This window comes from Globicephala melas, chromosome X, assembly GCF_963455315.2.
Source record: "Globicephala melas chromosome X, mGloMel1.2, whole genome shotgun sequence".
NCBI lineage: Eukaryota > Metazoa > Chordata > Mammalia > Artiodactyla > Delphinidae > Globicephala > Globicephala melas.
In genome coordinates, this window is record NC_083335.1 from 119,067,865 (window position 1) to 119,089,416 (window position 21,552).

A 21,552-nucleotide genomic window follows, 5' to 3' on the forward strand; every position below is an offset into this window, starting at 1 on the left:
GCTTTGGAAATTGCACAGTTAGGAAGAAAAGTATATGTAACACATAAAGTAAGCTTGGTGGCCATGACCCCTTTGAACACTACAGATCAAGAGCTGGGAAACATTCTGCACAAAGGGCCAAGGAGTAAATACTTTTGGCTTTGTGGGCCATACAGTCTCTGTTGCAATTCTTCACTCTGTTGACCTCGGGCAAACACAGCTACAGACAGTAAGTAGATGAATGGGTGTGGCTGTTTCAATAAAACTTTATTTGCCAAAAAAAGGCAGAGGGCCAGATTTAGCTCAGGGTCTGAAGCTTGCCGATCCTTGATCTCCATCATCCTTGGAGGTCTGGAAAGAGTACTTAGGAACTTTACTACAGGCAGCAGCCTTCTGGGGGAGAGTTGTGACTTTTGGTCTTTCAACGTGTCGCTGATCTGTGCGTGATCTCCAATACTATTTGCATCAATCTGGGAAAATCCCGTTTTGAGGAGTGAGACATCCTTTTGTAACAGATAATCAAATAGTACTGCCCAGAGTCAAGAATAAATTCCTTTTCGTCCAAACGTAAACCATATTTTTATTGGGTGATATTTTCCCTTTCTCATTCCAAGGCCACACTAATTTGTTCCTGCATCTTGTGAGATGAACGATGAACAATTGTTTGCTGGGTGATTATCCATTCATTAGTTTTTGAAGGAAACTGTTACTGATTTGGTTTGTGGCTTCTCTGCTCTTCCCATTTGGGGCTTTATTTCTGCGCACCATGAGTACGTTCATATTCGTGCTTCCTAATTTTTACTTCACGCCCTGGGTGCCCAGTCACAATTTTGTTTTTTCATTTCATACGAGTACGAGAGCCTAGAGCAACATAAATTCTCTTCGTATTTTGGCTGTATCCCAGAGATGGTGACGCCCTGCACTTCCATTTCAAATATAAAATATTTTGTTACTGGCTATGAATCCCCTGTCGACACGCTTTACAAGGGGAGCTTTCGAAAATTAATGTGAGTTTGGGCCTTTGGAAATTCCACTTTGAATCAGAAGCATTAAAGGTTAAAAGGGGGCTCCTGCCACCTATCCGCTGAGGCACCAAGGTTACAGACAAACGGATGAGAAATGGGCAGCACCCCAAGTGTAGAAGCTCGCAGAGGAAATGCTGGGGGGTGAGAGGACGGGGCGCCCAACTCTGGGACCTCAGCCAGACCCAGGACGTGCAAAGGGGCCGGCCTAGGGGTTGGGGTGAGTCACGGAGGAAACCTGTGTGGAGAAACCTGAATCTGAAACCTGAATCTTGTTACCTGCAGGGGCAGCCACAGAGCAGGTGCTGACTCCCTCCCAAAGAAGTCCGTGGCCATGACCACCGGACAGGGGTGTCTCCACGGGGACTGGTCGTCCTCCCAGGGCTGCTGGGGGTGACACGTCTTGTGGAGAACACCGGAGTTCGAGTCCTAGGGGGTCATTCTCGGTTCTACTCAAAGAGGTCCCCAGGATGAGCCCAGGGACCCCAGAGGCAAGAGGCTGGTGGTTACAAAAACACATCCAGGTCCAGAAACTTCCCATCATCCCCAACTGAGACTCTGTCCCCATTCAAAACTCACTCCCCGTCTCCTGCCCACACCCCCCAGCCCCTGACACCCACCGTCCTACTTTCTGTCTTTATGAATCTCACTCCTCTAGGGACCTCACAGAAGTGGAACCTTCGGAATTTGTCCTTCGCGTCTGCCTTATTTCACCAAGCATCACAAGCTCAAGATTCACCCACGTGGTAGCAGGTGTCACAATTCACTTCCTTGGGGCTTCCCTGGTGGCGCAGTGGTTGAGAGTTCGCCTGCCGATGCAGGGGACACGGGTTCGAGCCCCAGTCCGGGAAGATCCCACATGCCGCGGAGCAGCTAAGCCCTCCCTGAGAAATGGATGACGATGATGCTTCTGCAAATCTCTAGTCGTGGGGAACGAGGCCACAGGCCTCAGCTTGCCCTGAAAAAGCAGCGGCACCTTCCTGGGACTTTCCCTCCCACCTCCCGGCTAGGTCAGGTGGAAACCCTGTCTCCCCACCCAGCAGACGTGATCCCCGGCTTTGCCCAAAACATAAAAATGGTCAACAGGCTCTCAAGGGCAGCTCCCAGGCCACGTCCCCTCTCTGGAGGCACAAGGGGGGTCCAGAGTGTGAGAAACAGAGCCAACAGACCCCCTCCACCGTGTTTCCGCCGGGCCATCACTGCTGAAGCTACGGCCACGTCCAGGGCAGTCGATCCATCACGGAACAGACGCAGGCGTGGGCCGAACACACCTGGCGCTGGACCGTGGCCAGGAGCTGTCGGGACGCATGTCTCTGCCCTGGGCTCGGATGCCCGTGGTGCCTCTGTCTTCGGGGCAGGAGCAGGTCCCCGCGGGACAGGCTTGGCGTGGCCTTTGGGGGCCCCTCACCGGCCGCCCGAGCGCGGTTTCACAGACAGAACGTTTCCAGAAAGCAGCCAGGAGGTGGAGCTCTTTTTTTTTTGTCTTTGAACCACACTTGTTATCTCTTCTCTCGTTACATAGCCTGCCCGAAGGATGCATGGCTAAAACCACACCATCATCTTCCGGGTAATCAACCTGTACAACAAGCCACGCCCCCGTTACGGGGGGCGGGGGGAATTGGGAAAGGGTCCCCCAACTGCCTTTTCCGCAGAGCTGAGGATGCGCTATCAGTCATCCGGCCGCTCCCGGCTGTTCCAAACCCCGGCCCTAGGTGGTCCCGCCGGTCGGTGGGCAGGGGTCGCCTCCGTGAGGCCCCCCGACGGAAGACGAGAGAGAGGAAACAGCCTCAGAGAGCAGAAGACGCATCCAGGTGGGGAACACAGGTGGGTGCAGCGGCTGAATACCCGGCGACTGGGTATGGGCTCAGGAGGGCTCTGCCCTCCAGCCCAGGCGGGGATGTACCAAGTCTTGGCCGTCCAGTCGGACCACCGCCAACCTCTGCCCTCTAAGCCTCACCCTCACCCTGACCTTCCTTTGGGGGCAACCTAACAGCTGCCGTTTTCCAACACTGAACACGCGGGGCTTCCCTGGTGGCGCAGTGGTTGAGAGTCCGCCTGCCGATGCGGGGCACACGGGTTCGTGCCCCGGTCCGGGAGGATCCCACATGCCGCGGGGCGGCTGGGCCCCTGAGCCACAGTTACTGAGCCTGCGCGTCTGGAGCCTGTGCTCCGCAACAAGAGGCCGCGATAGTGAGAGGCTCGCGCACCGCGATGAAGAGTGGCCCCCGCTCGCCGCAACTAGAGAAAGCCCTCGCACGGAAACGAAGACCCAACACAGCCAAGATAAATAAAGAAATAAATAAATTTAAAAATAAATAAATAACTACTGTTCTCTGTTTAAAAAAAATAAAATAAAAAACTGAAGACGCTGTACCCTGCAACTCCCTCTCCTCTGGGTACACCCACCTACCGCCCAGCGCTGTATGCGGTCGGGCTTGCCCATGAGCATTTAAAATCCTGTATAGGGGGAATTTTGTCCTTTATAAAAATAGGTATTCGGTGCTAAAAAGAAAGGAGCTCTGAAGCCATGAAAAGACAGGGAGGAACCTTAAATGCCTATGACTGAGTAAAAGAAGCCCATCTGAAAGGGCTACAGACTGTGTGATTCCAACTCTATGACTTCCTGGAAGAGGCAAAACTGTGGAGACAGTCAAAGGATCGGTGCTAAAAAAATAACAAATTAAAATACATACAAAAATAAAAGGATCAGTGGTTGCCAGGGGTTGGAGGGATAAACAGGCAGAACATAGAGGGCTTTTAGGGCAGTGAAACTACCCTGTACGCTACTATAATGGTGGGTACACGTCATCATACATTGGTCCAGACCCATAGAACGTATAACAGCAAGCGTGACCCCTAATGTAAACTATGGACCTTAGTTAGTAATGTGTGCATACTGGTTCATCAGTTGTAACAGATGTGGTGTATTCCTGCAAGATGTTAAGAACAGATGAAACCGTGGGGCAGGTATTGGGAATTCCCTATATTTTGTCCTCAATTTTCCGTAAACTTTAAACTGTACTAAACACTAAAGTGTAGCAATTTTAAAAATAACAGTAACGTACAGAGAGACAAAGGGGTTTAGACATACCTGCCAGGTGAGCAGATCCTGCATGGTGACCCCTCACGCCACCACTGGGTACAAAGAAAGCATGTGCCTTCCAGGAGACAGGGCTTTTTACGACTTGTTTCCCTCAAGGAATCCTAACGTCCTCTCACGTTTAATTTTACATGCAGGTGATCCATGGCATTCGCTCCAAACGGGGAGGGTCGTCGTATAGGGCGAGGTTCCCAGTGACAGGTCCACCCCTGGAAAACCTACGCTGGGAAGCCAGCTCTACGGCAGGACGTTCAGGAAACGCATGCCAGGTCGCCTCGCCCTGTGCTCCCTTCAGCAGGTCTCCGAAGTGGATACGTGAAAAGGCGTCATCAATCAGGTACTCGAAACAGGAACACCCTGAGGACAAGTCAGGGCGGGCGGGCAGAAGCCCACGCCTGGGATGGTGATTACGCAAATGCCAAGGAAGGAGCGTACCAAGGCCTGGAAACTCCCGGAGCTGCACCCTCCCCGTCCACGCCCAGGCTTATCTGCAGGCATGGGGAGGAGGAGTGATGCAAACATGAGGCTGGAAAAAGACAAGGGCTGAATCAACTCCAAAGTGTAACCGGCCAAGTCCTGGAAGGGGAATTCCAGGTAAGGAGGTCAGCTCAGGACACACGGAGCTGGGCGGCCTGATTACCCAGACAGAGAGATGTCTCCACCTGGAGCTCCAAGACCTTGCAATACCTGCATCCCTCGGCACACGGCATCCTTGCCAGTCCCCCGCAGGCCAGACGGCATCACCCAGTGGCCAACCATCACCCAGACGAATAGCTCTACATGGAAACACACAGTGGAGGACAAGGGCAAGCGGTCCACTCGTGGTGGCCGTGACCAGTGCCACATTCCTGGAGAGCTGCTCGGCAACCTGCATTCAACGCCTTTGACTCCTCATACGACATGTCAGAAGGCATCGGGGGGAGAGTACGTGTTTAAGATACAAAGACAAGGGCACCGAACACACGGGGTAACGAAACACAAGCCATCGATGAGAAATGAGGCAAACACCCTGGGATATCCTGTCAACAGAAGCGTACGTAGCCATAAAAACAAGGACTTCTCTTTATTACAAAGGAAGACGCCCAACTAGACAGAACCTGGAAGAGCTTCTTCATGGATATGTACCTATAACGGATAGATACACACAACCCGGGTGGCAGCTGGGGTTCTGCTTCCTCATGGGCTCATGTTCTGGGTTTGAAGGAGCCGTACCTTCCCATGGGCTGTGGAGGCCCTAGAGCCCTCCCCAGCTCTCGGTACTCTCAGGGGTCTTGGGGCACATGCGGTTCCCTCTGCTGCGTTCTTGTCGCTATGAAAATAACAGGAAGGGTTATAACCCCACCATGTTTCTCCTGCCTCCACTGTGTCCCACCGACAGAGGCGTGACTACAATGTACAAGCCAGGGTCCCTGCGAGACCCTGGGCCAGCAACACCCACCCAACTCCCATCTGTTGAGCTGCTTGAACTGCTTTCTGTCTTTCTCCACCCGCCTCTCTCTTTCTGTTTCCCTGCCTTCTCCATCTCTCCCCATCTCCAAGGGTTGCTCTATTTCTGGGTTCCTTCTAGGACTCTGAGTTCAGACTCAAATTGTCCACTTATTAACGGCATGATGTTAAGAGGCTTCCCGAAACTCTTTGTGCCCTGGTTTCCTCACTTGTAAAAAGGGAATAGTGACAATAACTCCTTCCTAGGAGAGGACCACGTGAATCCATACACGTAAAGCATTTAAAACAATACCCACTACAGAGCACGTATCCAACACGATGCAGCTGTGTACGCTAATGATCATCATTTCTAACAAAAGGCGGTTTGGTTATCTGTTTTGCTGAAGCTCGTTATTCTAACTTCAGTAGCTTATTAAAGAGGGGCTACCAAAAAAAGAAAAAAAGAGGGGCTACACATTCTGGTTTGCCACAGACCATTCTCATTTATCTTTTTTGGGGGGCGGGGGGCGGTACCCTGAGGGTACTTCTCAAATTTCAACATGCAGGGGTGCAGACCTCAAAGAGAAAGTGACAACTGGTTGGGCTGAGGAGTCAAAGGTCAGAGTCTGGGGCGCCTAGGGCAGCTGGAATGGAGGCGCAGAATCCTGAATGAAAGGCCACAGGGGCAGGAGCTGAAAATTCCGAGTAGAAAATCCCGTCGCAACCTCAGCAGACTAGTGAACTGCAGAAACACGGCAAGACACCAAGGAGTTCAGGGGCAAACTGCAGCTGGAAGGTTGAAAGATGTGAGCGGAGAAATTTCAGCCACTGCCTGGTGCTGGGGAGACAGGATGACACTTGCATCTTGCCAGGTTGCAGGGGCTCAGTGAACAGCTCAGAGTCTCACCTGAATCCTGAGATGGGCTACGTCTTAGAACAAAGGATCGAGATTGAGAGCTCCGTATCTTAAGATTGAGAGCTCCATCCAAGGCCCAAGGGCAGAACTGAAATAGACTCATCATGACAAGACGTGAAGCCAAGGTAACCCACCAGTGATAGCACTGTCCACTACAAAGCTCAACACTCTTCAGAGGAAGATAACAGAACGCAAAATCTCTACAGTGGATCAATCACAATGTCCAATACACACAAAAAAATGACTAGACATGCAGACAAATGGGAAAATGTCACCTGCTGTCAAGAAGGAGAAAAATCAATAGAAACAGACCCAGAGATGACGTAGCTGTTGGAATGAAGAGACAAGAACTTTCAGGTAACAATTATGAATTAAAGCATTTACAAGAAAAGATGGAGGTCAAGGGTGAAGAAAGGAAGAACGTCAGGAAAGACATGTAAACTAAAAATAACCAAATGGAAGTCCTAAAACTGAAAAATACAGTTAGTTTTGAGGACAACAATAGTCCGAGGATGGGATTACAAGTGGACTGCACACAAATGAAAAACAATTTGGTGAACGTGAGATAGTTCAATAGAAATCATTCAAGCTACAGCACGAAGGAAGAAAAGGAAGTTGGACAAAATGAACGGAGCTCGATGAAAGGTCAGACGGTGTCACGTAACCTACCACATGCGTGATTGTGGACTGACAAGAGGGTGGAAAGAACAAAGCAGGAAACGCATTTGAAGAATAGTGGCTAAAAGTTGTTCAAATTTTATCAAAACTTCCTACCCCACGGCTACGGGGAGCTTTTTAAACCCAAGTAGGATAAACACGGGGAACCACACACAGGCGTGTTATCAAAATTCTGAAAACAAGTTAAAAAAAAAAAGAGGAAAGAAGGCACATTATATTCGGGAAATAATGATAATAATTATAGCTGATTATAGTTCCGCAACGGGAGAGGCCACAACAGTGAGAGGCCCGGTATCGCAAAAAAAATAAACACAAATAATTATAGCTGATTTCCTATCTGAAACAATGAAGGCCAGAAGGCCAGGTCACAACAACTTTAATATCCTGGGGGTAGGGCAGTGTTTTCAACCCAGAACTCTACGTGCGTGGAAAACTGCTCTCACGAATGAAGGCGGAATAATGCTACCTGCAAACACTTAGGACCATGTGAATCTCCCACCCTGCTCTGAGGAGACAGTGAAACTTTCCTCTTCAGGAAAAGGTTTTAAAACGAAACCTGCAATAAGTGAAAATAAATATTTACCTTCAAGGCACTACAGTACCTTACGGAGCCTCCAAATATCTGTTAGAAAGTGGATCGAAGCGATTTCTAACACGCTAACGTCACGGGCTCTGCACACCCCAAACCACGCATCACAGAGATAGTAACACGGAGAGGACCACAGATGTGTGCAGAGCTGGGCACGGGCTGTTCTCATCAGAATCTTGACAACAATTTCAGAGGCAACGTCCTTTTCACTGAAGGAGAAGCTCCTTCCCGGAAACATTAACCTCTGGGTCTCATTTAAGTGTTTCAAATATCATTACATAATCCTCCAAGTGTTATTTTTTTAAAAAACCTTTCTTACTATATGTTTATCTTCTATAACAACTAAGGACGACTTCATTTCCCCCAGGAGGAAACATATCATGGAAGTAACATTTCCAGAATAACTTTTAGAGACGGTCACGCGAGCAGGTTCTCTAATTACCAAGTTTAAAAGCACGGAGCGCCTTGAGGTGTGTTAGAAGGGAACGGTCAAAATGAATTTCCTCGGCGATGATTCCTCCCCACAAATGAAAAGAGGAGAAACACGGCACAGGATAACAGGACAATGCAGGAGGGAGTGAAAATATTGCATAAATTGTTGGTGGGGGAAATAGAACTTTGGATGCACGATGAGAATGAAAATTCTTCCCTGTGGGTTTTTTCTTCTATTATTATTCCTGTAAGTGTGTATAGACGAGCTAAGGAAACTAGGCAGACAATCGCCTCCCTCATGGAAGTCACCTTGACGGTGCTTCCAAAGGTTAACATTAATCATTCCCGAGCCTGAGAAATGAAGAGCCCTTCACAGGAAGAACACGGTGTGAGCAGTAATAACATTAAATGTTCACAAAGGGCTGTGCTGCGCCTTCGTCCCTTCAGAAAAGACACGATGACCTTCTAAACTTCCTTTTTTTTTTCTTTGTTAATAGAATCGACTCGCCGAATGCCATTTTTTTTTAATTGCAGTAGAGTTGATTTACAATGTTGTGTTGGTTTCACAGCAAAGCAATTCAGTTACACGTACACATGCATCTATTCCTTTTCAAATTCTTTTCCCATGATAGGTTATTACGAGATATTCAGTGGAGTTCCCTGTGCTCTACAGTGGGTCCTTGTTGGTTATCTATTTTATATATAGTAGTGTGTATATGTTAATCCCCAACTCCTAATTTATCCTGCCCCCCTTTCCCCTTTGGTAACCATACGTCTGTTTTCTATGTCTGTGAGTCTGTTTCTGTTTTGTAAATAAGTTCATTTACATCATATTTCAGATTCCACGTATAAGTGCTATCGTATGATATATGTCTGTCTCTGTCTGGCTTACTTCACTTTGTATGATCATCTCTAGGTCCCTCCAAGTTGCTGCCAATGGCATGATTTCTTTCTTTTTATGGCTGAGTAGTATTCCACTGTATACATGTGCCACATCTTCTGTATCCATTCATCTGTTGATGGACAGTTAGGTTGCTTCCATGTCTTGGCTCTTGTAAATAGTGCTACAATGAACATTGAGGCGCATGTATCTGTTCAACTTATGGTTTTCTCCAGGCATTGTTAAACCTTCTAATTGCCCACAGGAAATCATCTGTCTGTATGAACACCTGTCTAGTGTCTGTCTATCCAGGCATGCCTGCTCACTGTCTACCTCAGGACACCAAGTTAAAGATGAAAGGGGGACATTCCACAGAATTCCTGGCCAGCACTCTGCAAAACTGTCAAGGTCATCAAAAAACAAAAAACAAAAAACACGGAGAGTCTAAAACATGATCACAGCCAAGAGGAGCCTAAAGAGATGGGACAACTAGATATTACCGTAGCATCCTGTGTGGGATCCTGGGATGGAAGAAAGGCATTAGGTAAAAACTAAGGAAATTCGGAAAAAACATAAGGTCTTTAGTCAGGGATCATAGACCAATAAGGTGCTTTCACTGTGAGACACGAACTTAACACAAGATATTAAGGATGGAGAGAACTATAGACATAGGGTATGTGGGGACTCGGGAACCTTCACAGCTCTTCTGTAATCTAGAACTGTTCCAAAATTAAAAGTCCATTTTTTTCAAAATCCACTTATTAAATCATTCACCATCACGTCACAACTGTCAGAGAGGCTGTCATCAAAAAGACCACAAATAACAAATGCTGGAGAGGGCGTGGAGAAGAGGGAGCCCTCCTGCACTGTGGCTGGGAATGTAAGTTGGTGCAGCCACTCTGGAGAACAGGATGGAGGGTCCTTAAAAGTAAAAAGAGAGCTACCATATGACCCAGCCATCCCACTCCTGGGCATATACCCAGAGAAAACCATAATTCGAAAAGATACACGCACCCCAACGTTCATAACAGCACCGTTTACGCCAGCCAAGACACGGAAGCCACCTAAGTGTCCACAGACAGATGAATGGAGAAAGAAGATGTGGTCCATATATACACAGTGGGATACTACTCAGCCATAAAAGAGAATGAAATCATGCCATTGGCAGTAACATGGATGGACTTGGAGGGCACGATGCTAAATGAAGTAACTCAGACAGAGACAAATAGTCTATGATCTCACTTATATGTGGAATCTAAAAAATACAGCAAGCTAGTGAATATAACAAAAAAGAAGCAGACTCACAGATACAGAGGACAAACTAGTGGTTACCAGTGGGGAGAGGGAAGGGGGGAGGGGCAGGATAGGGGGAGGGGATTAAGAGGCACCAACTACTAGGTATAAAATAAATAAGTGACAAGGTTATGTTGTAGAACACAGGGAATATAGCCAATATTTTTCCATAACTATAAACGGAGTATAACCTTTACAGTTGTGAATCACTATACTGTACACGTGAAATATATAACACTGTACATCAACTGTACTTCAATTAAAAAAAATGAAAGGGGGAAAGAAAAGGATGCCTGTAGGAAACAGGAAACTGTCAATAAGGGCCATTTTAAGTTAAATCAAAAAGACAGGAGAAAACAATAATTTGAAAAGATACATGCACCCCAGTGTTCATAGCAACACTATTTACAATAGGCAGGACATGGAAGCAAACTAAGCGTCCATCAATAGATGAATGGATAAAGAAGATGTGGTGCATGTATACAATGGAACACTACTCAGCCATAAAAAAGAACGAAATAATGTTATTTGCAGTGGCATGGATGGGCCTGGAGATTATCATACTAAGTGAAGTAAGTCACACAGAGAAAGACAAATATTATATGATATCGCTTGCATGTGGAATCTAAAAAATGGTACAAATGAACTTATTTACAAAACAGAAATAGAGTCACAGACGTAGGAAACAAACTTATGGTTACCATGGGAGAGAGGGGGGAAGGGATAAATTAGGAGATTGGGATTGACATATACACACCACTCTATATAAAATAGACAACCAACGAGGACCTACTGAACAGCCCAGGGAACTCTACTCAGTATCTCATAATACCCTATATGGGAAAAGAATCTGAAAAGGAATATATGTATAAAACTGAATCACGGTGCTGTATACCTGAAACTAACATGATATTGTAAATCAACTATACTTCAATAAAAAATGATACAGGGACTTCCGTGGTGGCCCAGTGGTAAAGAATTCACCTTACAACGCAGGGGACGCGGGTTTGATCCCTGGTCAGGGGAACTAAGACCCCACATGCTGCGGGGCAACTAAGCCAGCACGCCGCAACTACTGAGCTCGCACGCCTCAACTAGAGAGCCCGCGTGCCACAAACTACAGAGCCCACACGCCACAACTAGAGAGAAGCCCGCGCGCCACAACGAAGAGCCTGCATGCTGCAACTCAGACCCGACGCAGCCAAAAATAAATAAATAAGTAATCAATAAATCTTTTTAAAAAATGATACAAATGAATTTATTAACAAAACAGAGTCACAGACATGGAAAACAAACTTACGGTTACCAAAGGGGAAAGGTGGCGGGGGGGGGATAAATTAGGAGTCTGGGGTTAACACAGACACACTACTGTATACAAAATACATAACTAATCAGGACCTACTGTAGAGCACAGAGAACTCTGCTCGATATTCTGTCATAACTGAGAAAGGAGAACAATCTGAAAAGGAATCTATGTACATGTATAACTGAATCACCGTGCTGTACACCTGAAACTAACACGATATACTTTAATTTAAAAGATTTTTTAAAAGAATAACGTTAAGAAAGGTGTAAAATTGTCCAGGAAGACACTGCTGACCGTGGAAAAGTGTGGAACAGTGACACAAAGCAAGGGATGCCTTTCTCCTTTTAAAAACAAAGAACAGACACCACATTTCCTAGGATTTGGGACTAGGGAATTCCCTCGTGGGTTGCGTGTGTCACTGTGAAATGGGCAAAGCAAAGTTTACCTGCCTGGAGTCCTTTTAAAAGTATTTAAATTATCTGTTTCCATTTGGGTTCATTTGAACGTTGTTATGCCATTTTGCTGTTTCTTTTTGTGGTGTTCGGGTTTTTATTGGTATTTGGGGGTGGGTTTTTTTTTTTTTTTGGTAAATTAGCAAGACTATTTGCTCCAAATAAGAGAGCTTGCATCAGCACATAATTACTCAAGAACAATAAAGGTTTTGGTACCATGGATACATGGTGATAAGGTATGAAAAGTCTCTTCCCTGGAAATCTCTAGGTTGAGAAATGATTGATTCCTGAGACCATACTCGCGAATATATCGTTCCGAAAGCCAAACTAGTTATACACTGATAGGCAGGTATCCTCCCATCCCAGCCCCAAACATGACCTCAACTGACTGTGATGTCAAAGGCACATGGTACAGCACAGAAAGCATTCAACGAAGAACTAAGAAGAAAGGGTCAGTACAGAGATGAGGGGGGAGGTAGGCTACAGAGAAATTCAGCATTTAGAAATAATTGTGTTAGGGAACTCTACTCAATACTCTGTAATGACCTATACAGGAAAAGAACCTGAAAAAGAATAGATACATGTATTATGTATAACTGAGTCACTTTGCTGTACAGAAGAAGCTAACACAACACTGTAAAGCAACTATACCCCAATAAAAATTTCCAAAAGAAAGAACTGTGTTCTCGACAGTCATCTGCTAGTCTCAGGCTATCTGCTGATTTGCTCCAAAAAAAAAAGAGAAGAATCCAGAGAATCATGGAAGAGCCATAAGCGAGGAACAGGTGGGGCTGTGGGAAGCCGGGGGATGTGGGGACAAGACCCTCAGAGGCTGCAGCAGGGCAGCTAGTCTGGACAGAAGCACCTCTGCAGGGCTGTGGGTTCCACTCCTGAGAGCATCCCAACCCAGACTGGGTCCGGCCGAGTCTGCAGGGAGCTAAACCAAGAGGAAGGGTGAGGGCCGACCGACGGCCACCGATGCACAGGGAGACCCAGTGTCCCCACCGGCCCTGCCCTTGCACAGCGGGTCCCCGGCACAGGGAGTGCCCCTCTTCCCCCGGGACTGGCTGGACCTTGGCTTGGGGGAATCCCGAGGCTGGATGCGAATTCAGCAACGACAGTTCGAGGACCACCACCAAACCACCCTCCTCTGGCCAGGTCTCAGCATCTCCCACCTGTCCCATGGACCCCTCCAGGCGTGCACGGGCTGCGGTGTCCACGGACCGACTTCCAAGTGCCAGGCTTCTCGTGTAAAATACGGACAGCGCTGCCTTCATGTCTGGTTCAACGCGCAAGAGGAATTTTAAAAGGTACGTGTGCGTGTGTCATCAAGGGTTCACTCCCTCACTGGACCAGCCCCCGTGGGAGTGGCCACGCTCACCCTGGCTCAGACCATATCCCTGCTGCAGACCTCAGGGGTCACTCAGCTTGTGTCCAGACACCTCCCCGGCCCCCATGTCCCCTCCCAGGCCAGGGGGAACCTGAGCTTCCCTGAGCGCTGCCAGCTTCTGGGCAAGGGCAGCTCCAAGCAACACAAGGACCAGCGCAGGGCTGCTACCCACCAAGGACGCCCAGCCTCGCCCTTTCCATAAACACGGATGCCCGAGGAGGGGGCTGCCAGCAAGTGGGGTGCAGGCAGGCTGGGGTTTGGGGCTTGTGCAGACCCCTGGGCTCTCTCTGCTGTCGGTGTGCACCTGACTGACTGTCCGCCCCGACGGCTACTTCTCCCAGATGCAAACTTCATGGATCTACCTGGTGTCACTTGCTAGAAATGAAGACACAGGAGCAGACACAGCCGAGGCTCTGTCACCAGCCTTGACCAGAGGGACGCTGACATCACCGTCCTGGGTGATCAGGAATCACCGCCCTGCCCAGTGCAGGCCCTGGGGGCCTCCCCTCCAGCACAGAGCTGCTACGGAGGCGTTTTCCCTTTAATCCGTGAGCTTTCTGCACAAACCATGAGTCGCAGCGTACAGAGCTGATGCCACCAGGAAACTGTCTAAAGATGTTCTAGAACGTTCTTTCCTCCCATCAATCAGGGCTGCGGATTACAGCTCTGTCAGAACACATGAAGCTCTTACACGTTTTACGGAAGCACACGTAGCCCCAGATGAACCTCGGCACCTTGACTGGTTAGGGCTGTAACACGAGCGAGTTTGGGTGAATTATTTTTTAATCCTTTCCAGCGGTTTTTCAGGTCATGAAAAGAAGCCCACGCTTTGGCGGTTCCCACGAGGCTCCTCTTTTGGTCTGGAAATTATGGTTTCATGCGGTCACGACAGCAGCGATTCTTAAACTTGAGGGGGGCAGGGGGATTCCCGGGGAGGGCGTGGGAAAATGCAGGTTCCCGGCCCCGCCTGCAGAAGTTTCCGTGCTCAGGGCTGAAAATCAGCACTTCTAACCACCTGCCCCTGGTGACGCTACTGCTAGAGGCCCGGGAAACACACACTGGGTGGAAACCAAGGCATTGGAGAGAGAGGCCCCCTGAGCCACTGCAAACTAGGGACGGGGTAGGAAACTACCCCATGTGACACGATCAGCTGTCGCAACAGTGGACCACTTCTGCCCCGGGGCAGGCGAGGGAGAGAAGCAGCGCCTCCGTCTGCAGGAGCTGCCTGGTGTTGCAGGAGAGCTGCGGAAGCCCCTCTGTGTTCTGTCTCAAGATCAAAGGCATCCTAGTAGATGCCTAATGAGAACCTGCCGTACAGCACAGGGAACTCCACTTCACGGTACAGCAGAAACTAACACAACATTGTAAAACAACTCTACCCCCATTAAAAAAAAAAAAGGGGGGAGGAAAGGAAAAGGATGAAAGACATCCTGCCACGAGGGCAGGGGAGACATTGGGAATGTCAGCACGCCCCAGCCTTGGGCAGAGGGCCGGACGGTCAACCTGGAACACCCACAAGTGGGAGTCTTGACACAAAGGGACAGATACGGCCTTACCCGTCCGTCCGGGGTTTTCATGTGTCTCTCGGGAATCGCCATCTGCCCACAGATGGGAATCCTCAGCTTCTGGGTGATGCTTGAAACACCCTGGCTCTGACGGCCAAGAACGTGACCTGCATGTGCTTTTTTTGAACATAAGGCACCAGGCTTGGGCTCAGAAAGCACCGGAGAGCGTTGGTATCAGGAAAGATGTGAGGGCCGTGTGTGTATCCCCCGGGTTCAATAGGTAGAGGAGGCCCCGGGGAGGCACGACGGGGCAGCGCCGATCCCCGTGAGACCCGGCAGGTCCTGCTTGGTACATCTTCCCTTCAAGAACCCGAGAAAAGTAGGTGTACCTGCCGGAGGGTGCCTCCAACGGTTCCTGAGTGAACACAGGCCTCAGAGGGCCCTGGAGATCGACAGGGAATGAAAAAGGGCCCCAGTTTCACAAGGAACGCCCTCCCCAGCAGGTGCCGCGGTGGCAGCGTGCTTGCTCCCACCTTCCACGCCCCAAGGAGGACAAAAGCCCCCCCAGAGAAAAGCCCAAGAATCAGAGACACCGCTGCCCAGAGCCACGTCCACCATCCGGGTCCCTGAGCCCACGCCAGGGCCTGCAGCCCCCAGACCAAGCAGCAGAGCCATCTGTCCACCGGGCAGTAGAGTACCTTTGTCATTGAGGGTTTCCTCTCTTATCTTTCTCACAGCTTCTTCCGCTTTGCCTTCGTTATTTCCGCCTACAAGGAAAAGAAAAGATACAATTCAGGGTAAGGAAGCTACCCCATGTGAAACCATGTTTTCTTGAGACAGTAAACACAGCCCTACAACACGCTAAGTGTCTCCTTCCGTCCTGGCATTGAATTTGGCCATCGGAGCAACTGTAGCGGATTCAGCGTATCCACTGAAGATGCATTTTCTTTAGGTGGATTGGTCAAAAGGATGCCTTTCTGGGACATCTTACTTTTCAGTAATTCCAGGGACACGAAGCACCTAGCGGCATCGGGACCACGGGGACACCAAGAGCATATGAGCGTGAAACTGTCAGCAGAAATGTCAGACTAGACATAGATCTTTCGAGAGACTTTTGGTCCAGGCGACCGCTCTGTTCACAGTGGCTTGAGCTATAAAAACCATCACGGGGGACTTCCCGGGAGGTCCCGTGGTTAGGACTCTGCGCTTTCACTGCCGAGGGTCTGGGTTCCATCCCTGGTCGGGGAACTAAGATCCCGCAAGCCGCGTGGCACGGCCAAAAAAATTAATTAATTAAAAAAAAAAAAACCATCGCGGGACATTCCCACCATGAGCTCGAGATGTCTCCTCCCGTTACCCGTGACTCCGTAAAATCAGCGGGTGCGATGCTGGGAACGTTCGCTTAGAAGGGTGGCAATGGGTCTCTTGTGAAGGATGAGGGTGTCCCCGTTGAAATTTGGGGCGAAAGAAAGTGAATGAGGTTTCTTTAATGCCTGAGGAGGTGAAACTGTGTTGACCGTGAGGGTAGAGCCTGGAGGGCAGGCGGGCTGTTCTTCCCTACGTCTGTGCGCAGACAGCCCTCACTTTAAGGGGGTCCTGATGTATCTGCTGCTCGGGGTGGGGAGAGGCCAGGCCAGCCTGCTTCCCAGGCAGCATCCCTGACTAAGGAGCCGGCCTCAAGCAGCGCCTCTCACCTTGTGCAGAAGCCACACCTGAAACTCCCTGGGGGCTGCGTCACAGGAGACCTCCAACAGGGAGGCCAGAGCTGGCACCTGTGAACACGGGCTGGGCATGGAGCCCTGACGCCCAGAGAACCAACAGGGGGCAAGAGGACACCGCTGAGGGGCCTGGGAGGGTCCTGCCCACATCACCCTCCCACCTGCAGCCACAGCCCCTCCTGGGAAGATGCTGGTTCTCTCGGGTCAAAGCCTACTGAGGTCTCCGTGAAAGTACACGACCAAGCAATCCTTTTATCATGCATTTCTGCACGCTGTTTACGTACCCGTGGTCTCACTTACACACTCTAAGAGTATCCCCTACAATTTTCCTCTGTGTTATGTGCTCTGTGTCACTGACAAGTGTCCCCAAATGAACCTAGGCAATGCCCTTTGCAAAACAAAACAACAAAAAAGATGTTTACAGCAACGGGTGTATCTGTAACAAACATATAAGAGAGGAGAAGTGGTGAACCCAGGGGGAATGAGAAATGCCCCCTGTTGAAGATAAACGTGGCAAAGGACATCTCTGGGGGCGAACGAAAAGGAATATAGAAGCTGTCACCGCCTCGGAGAAGTTCAGAGCTGCAGACATCAAGAAGATGCAGCCGCAGAAGTCCTCTGCACCTCCAGCTCCTCAAAGAAATAAACATTATGCGGTTATGACGTGGTTTTGCTGGGAGAGCCTTCCTGCACTGCAGGAGTGCAGGGGCAGGATGGCAAAGAAGCATGTCTTCCATCCCTAAATGTTCCGGGCATCAAAGACCAAAAAAAACAAGAATCCATGGGGTAACTGAGGGCTGCAGACACGTATGAGCTTGTTTCTGAAACTTGTGCAATTTTTAAACATTAAAACACCATCTGCTGCTGGGCTACCCTCCAGCCTGAGACCATCTTGACATCAAGGGCTGGCGTAGCAGAAGCTCAAATGAAGTCAGAAAGACATAAGTGTCCAGAGGAAGAAAGAAAGCTGAGGGTGGGCTGGGGAGAAGCGATGGAACAGCAGGACAAACTGGCCACGGCCAGCAGCGTCCCCCGACGGGCAGCTCACTGCGTGCTCAGGCAATCAGGATATGACATCGGCTCTAGGCGGGATCTAAACAAAACTGACACGTATGAACTTATTTACAAAACAGAATCAGACTCACAGACTTAGAGAACGAACTTGTGGTTACCAGGGGGGAGGGATACATTTGGAGTTTGGGATTGACTTATACACGCTGCTAGATATAAAACAGATAACCAACAAGGACCTACTGTAGAGCACGGGGAACACTACTCAGTACTCTGTAATGACCTCTATGGGAAAAGAATCTGAAAAACAGTGGATATATGTACACGTATCACTGATTCACTCTGCCGTACACCTGAAACTAACACAACACTGTAAATCAACTATGCTCCGACAGAAGACAGAAATTTAAAAAATTAAAAAGAAATCAAAGAAAAAAATATTCAGGCAGTCAGGGCTGGATTGTGTGGGAGGGATGGAGAGGCACTTTGGGGGCAAAGGTCATCTTCAGCAGCTGCCTCTTATGGGCTGGATATGGGATGCTTGACCCTACACAGCTGCCAGTGCTGCCCATATATCTCCGGAGTGCTGGCTGCGTACCCGGAAACACTCCGCCACGACAGCAGCAGGGCTCAGACGCAGTGGGTCCGCCTTCCGCTCAGCCTTCGTGCAGCAGGGGTTAGGTTTTATACGCGCTGCAGTGCAAGGCTTCAGGGGCACCAAGTCGAGTGGGAAGGACAACCTCTCACATCCAGGTCCGCTCCCTGAAGACAGCACCCTAGCCACCAGATTGTAAAGATCTGCGAGAAGCAACACAACTGCCACCTGTTTAAAAAAAAAAAGATACTGGACCCAAATTAGGGCCAGCACACTACGGACCCGGGGCCAGATGTGGCCCATCGCTTAGACAGCCATGTACTTTAAGTATTGGCCGTGCTGATTTCCTGCTGTAAGGGCAGAGCTGATCAGCATGAGAGAACTATGATAATATTTACCATCCAGCCTACAGCAGAAAAAAACGTTCCAACCCCTGGTCTAGACCTTAGATGACCGCTTATTAAGAATTATGAATAAAGAGGGATCTTCCACCAAAACAGTATTTTGAAACAGTAGGAACTAAGGTACTGTGAACAGATGGGAACCTGAATAATTCATGCATTCTTAGCAACACTAATGGGCTGGACTCGGACCCAGACTATCACTTCAATTCTTCAGCAAGTAATTGATTATTCTGTAAATATTCATGGCCTCGGGACTGAGAGTGTGGAATTGATGAAACCCATCTCTTAGTCTGTGTTTAATAGAAAAATGCATTCTGCCCAATGATAATGTTTCATTAAGTGACCTTGTCTCCAGCTGTCACGTAAGAAGAAAAACTGTCCCTCTCAGGATATGTTCAGCTATCCCCTCAAAGACACACAGAGGCGGTAAGACTCCCTATGTGACCGGATTGACAGGGAGGGTCAGAACTGTGTCCCTCGGGGAGAGTTCAATCAGGGACATCAGAACGTTAGTGGGAAAGGAGACACAAGTGGGCGAGGATGTGCTGTCTACTCTCTGTTTAACTCGAGAAGAGTAGAAATTTGGTGCTGACGGATGCCATACCTGATGCTCAAGAAACATCCCCTAAAGGAGGTGACACCAGTCAGGGCTCCAGTCCTCTAACGCTTGGGTGCCCAGGCTTGCTCACGTATGCTCAGTGCCCGTGTCCCAGGCTTGCTCACATATGCTCGGTGCCCGTGTCTGCAGTGCATACTCATCACCCAGCTAGACCTCATCCTGACCTTCCCTCTAGATCTCCTCGTGACCTAACCCTCTAGACTTCCTCATGAGCTAAAACCACCACACTGAGGCAAAAAGCACAGAAATGGGGCTCTTTTTACTTCTCTGTCTTCCAACATCACCTAGTTTCACTAGGAATGAAGAAGATGAAGGTGCCTGCAGTGGAGGGATCACAGGGGCAGAGACACCCAGCACTGGATGCCAGCCTCCCGTCTTTGCTCAGACTAGAAAGCTCCTCCTGGATTGCTCCACCAGCATCTTCCCACCACTAGCCCAGGCCCAGCCGGTCCTCAGAGGGGATGCATGGCTCTTCCTTTACAAGAGCTGACATCACTTTGACCAAGTCTTCCAAATATCGGCAGAAATCCAAGACAGGGAAGGCTTGTCATATCTCTAATGAGACCACAGAGGCTGCCCCTCCGTGGAAAGTCAACAAATCAGGGGGCTAGAGCCCATCCCCATCTCACAGTCTCCCTGCAGTCTTGAGATCTGCTCCCAGCCTCTGCTCCCACATCCTACCTCCTTGATATTCTCAGGCCCCAGAGAGACATAAAGAGTTCACAGAGGTGCTCAAGTTGATAAAGGAGCCTCAGATATACATTCTCAGATGCATCCCCTCTCCCACAAGACCTCCTGGTCTGCAAGCAACCCATCTTCATCTAAGGGGCGTTACGGATAGTGATAAAATAAAGTTGGTAATTTCAAGTTCAGAAACTTTTAACATGTCCACATCTATCAAGAGAATAGGACCTACCCGGGGGGAAAGGCAGGGAGCTGGGATGAACTGGGAGATTGGGATGGACATATATACACTATTGATACTATGTATAAAATAGATCACTAATGAGAACCTACTGTATAGTACAGGGAACTCTACTCAGTGCTCTGTGGTGACCTAAATGAGAAGGAAATCCAAAAAAAGGGGATAGGTGTATATGCATAGCTGATTCACTTTGCTGTACGGCAGAAACTAACACAACAGTGGAAAGCAACTATATTCCAATAAATAAAAAAAAAAAGACTTATTGAAAGAGGGGGAAAAAAAGACAAAGAAAACACACACACACAAAAGAAAACAGAGAATGGGACTTAGCCGTATTCCTGATGAAAAGAACCCCTCCATGGAGACAAAGAACAGTGAAGTAGACCAAGAAGGGATCTCTTGCTCCCAAAGCAAGACAAATGTGGGCCATTCCACAGACCCCATCATACATGAGAGACAGATGGTTATGGGAAAAAGGGAATCACCATAAGAAACTGCAGTCTTTGAAAAGAGAGTGGAACATGGGACAGGCCACGAAATGGAAGAAATTTTAATGGTGCAGTCAGGTTCTGCAAAAGCAAAAAAAAAGTTCCAATGTAAGGGCGTGAGGGAAGAGTTGTGTGTGCCCAGGTAAGCCCCGCCCCTCCAAGAGCAGAGGGCTACACTGGACCCCTGGGGATGTCCCACGTGGGACTCAGGGCATCTGTGAGTTCCGATGGGGAAGAAGGGACATCATCACCGTCCATTCGGCCTCCAAGGGAACGTGGACGAGACAAAGAGGACAGGATGGACAGGATCTATGGCTTGGTCACCAATAGAAGCCCCATTCTCCTATCAGGGTTCAGTTCTTGAGGATGCCTTGAAATAAGGTTTAAGATCCTCATAGCAGGACTTCCCTGGGGGCGCAGTGGTTAAGACTCCACGCTCCCAATGCAGGGGGCCCAGGTTCGATCCCCGGTCAGGGAACTAGATCCCACATGCATGCCGCAACTAAGGAGCCCACCTGCTGCAACGAAGGAGCCTGCGTGCCGCAACTAAGACCCAGCGCAACCAAAGAAAAAAAAAAAAGATCCTCATAGCTCCAAATCGGAGGGGTTACTAAACTCACAGAAGATCCCACTATTTGTTGTATAAAGACGTAGCGTGTATAATTATGTGGCAATATGTTTCCTTATATACTTTTCTACCTGCATTCCAATACAACTGGTTGATACTACGATGGGTTTCAGTTTCTGCACTGAGGCCTCACTAGATGTGAAGGTACTCAGGGACCAGAAAAGGGGGAATCTGGCTGTGGATGGAGCTTACGGACA

At 48.9% G+C, this 21,552-nt stretch overlaps 1 protein-coding gene across 16 annotated transcripts in view; it reads right to left on the minus strand.

The window, feature by feature from the left end:
- DHRSX (dehydrogenase/reductase X-linked) overlaps positions 1 to 21,552 on the minus strand; it is a 368,637-nt gene that overhangs the window by 313,086 nt on the left and 33,999 nt on the right. For all 16 annotated transcript variants that reach the window (XM_060291858.1, XM_060291849.1, XM_060291867.1 and 13 more), the window contains exon 3: positions 15,666 to 15,734. In XM_060291858.1, the coding sequence (XP_060147841.1) occupies positions 15,666 to 15,734 (69 nt within the window). The remainder of the gene's footprint in view (positions 1 to 15,665; positions 15,735 to 21,552) is intronic.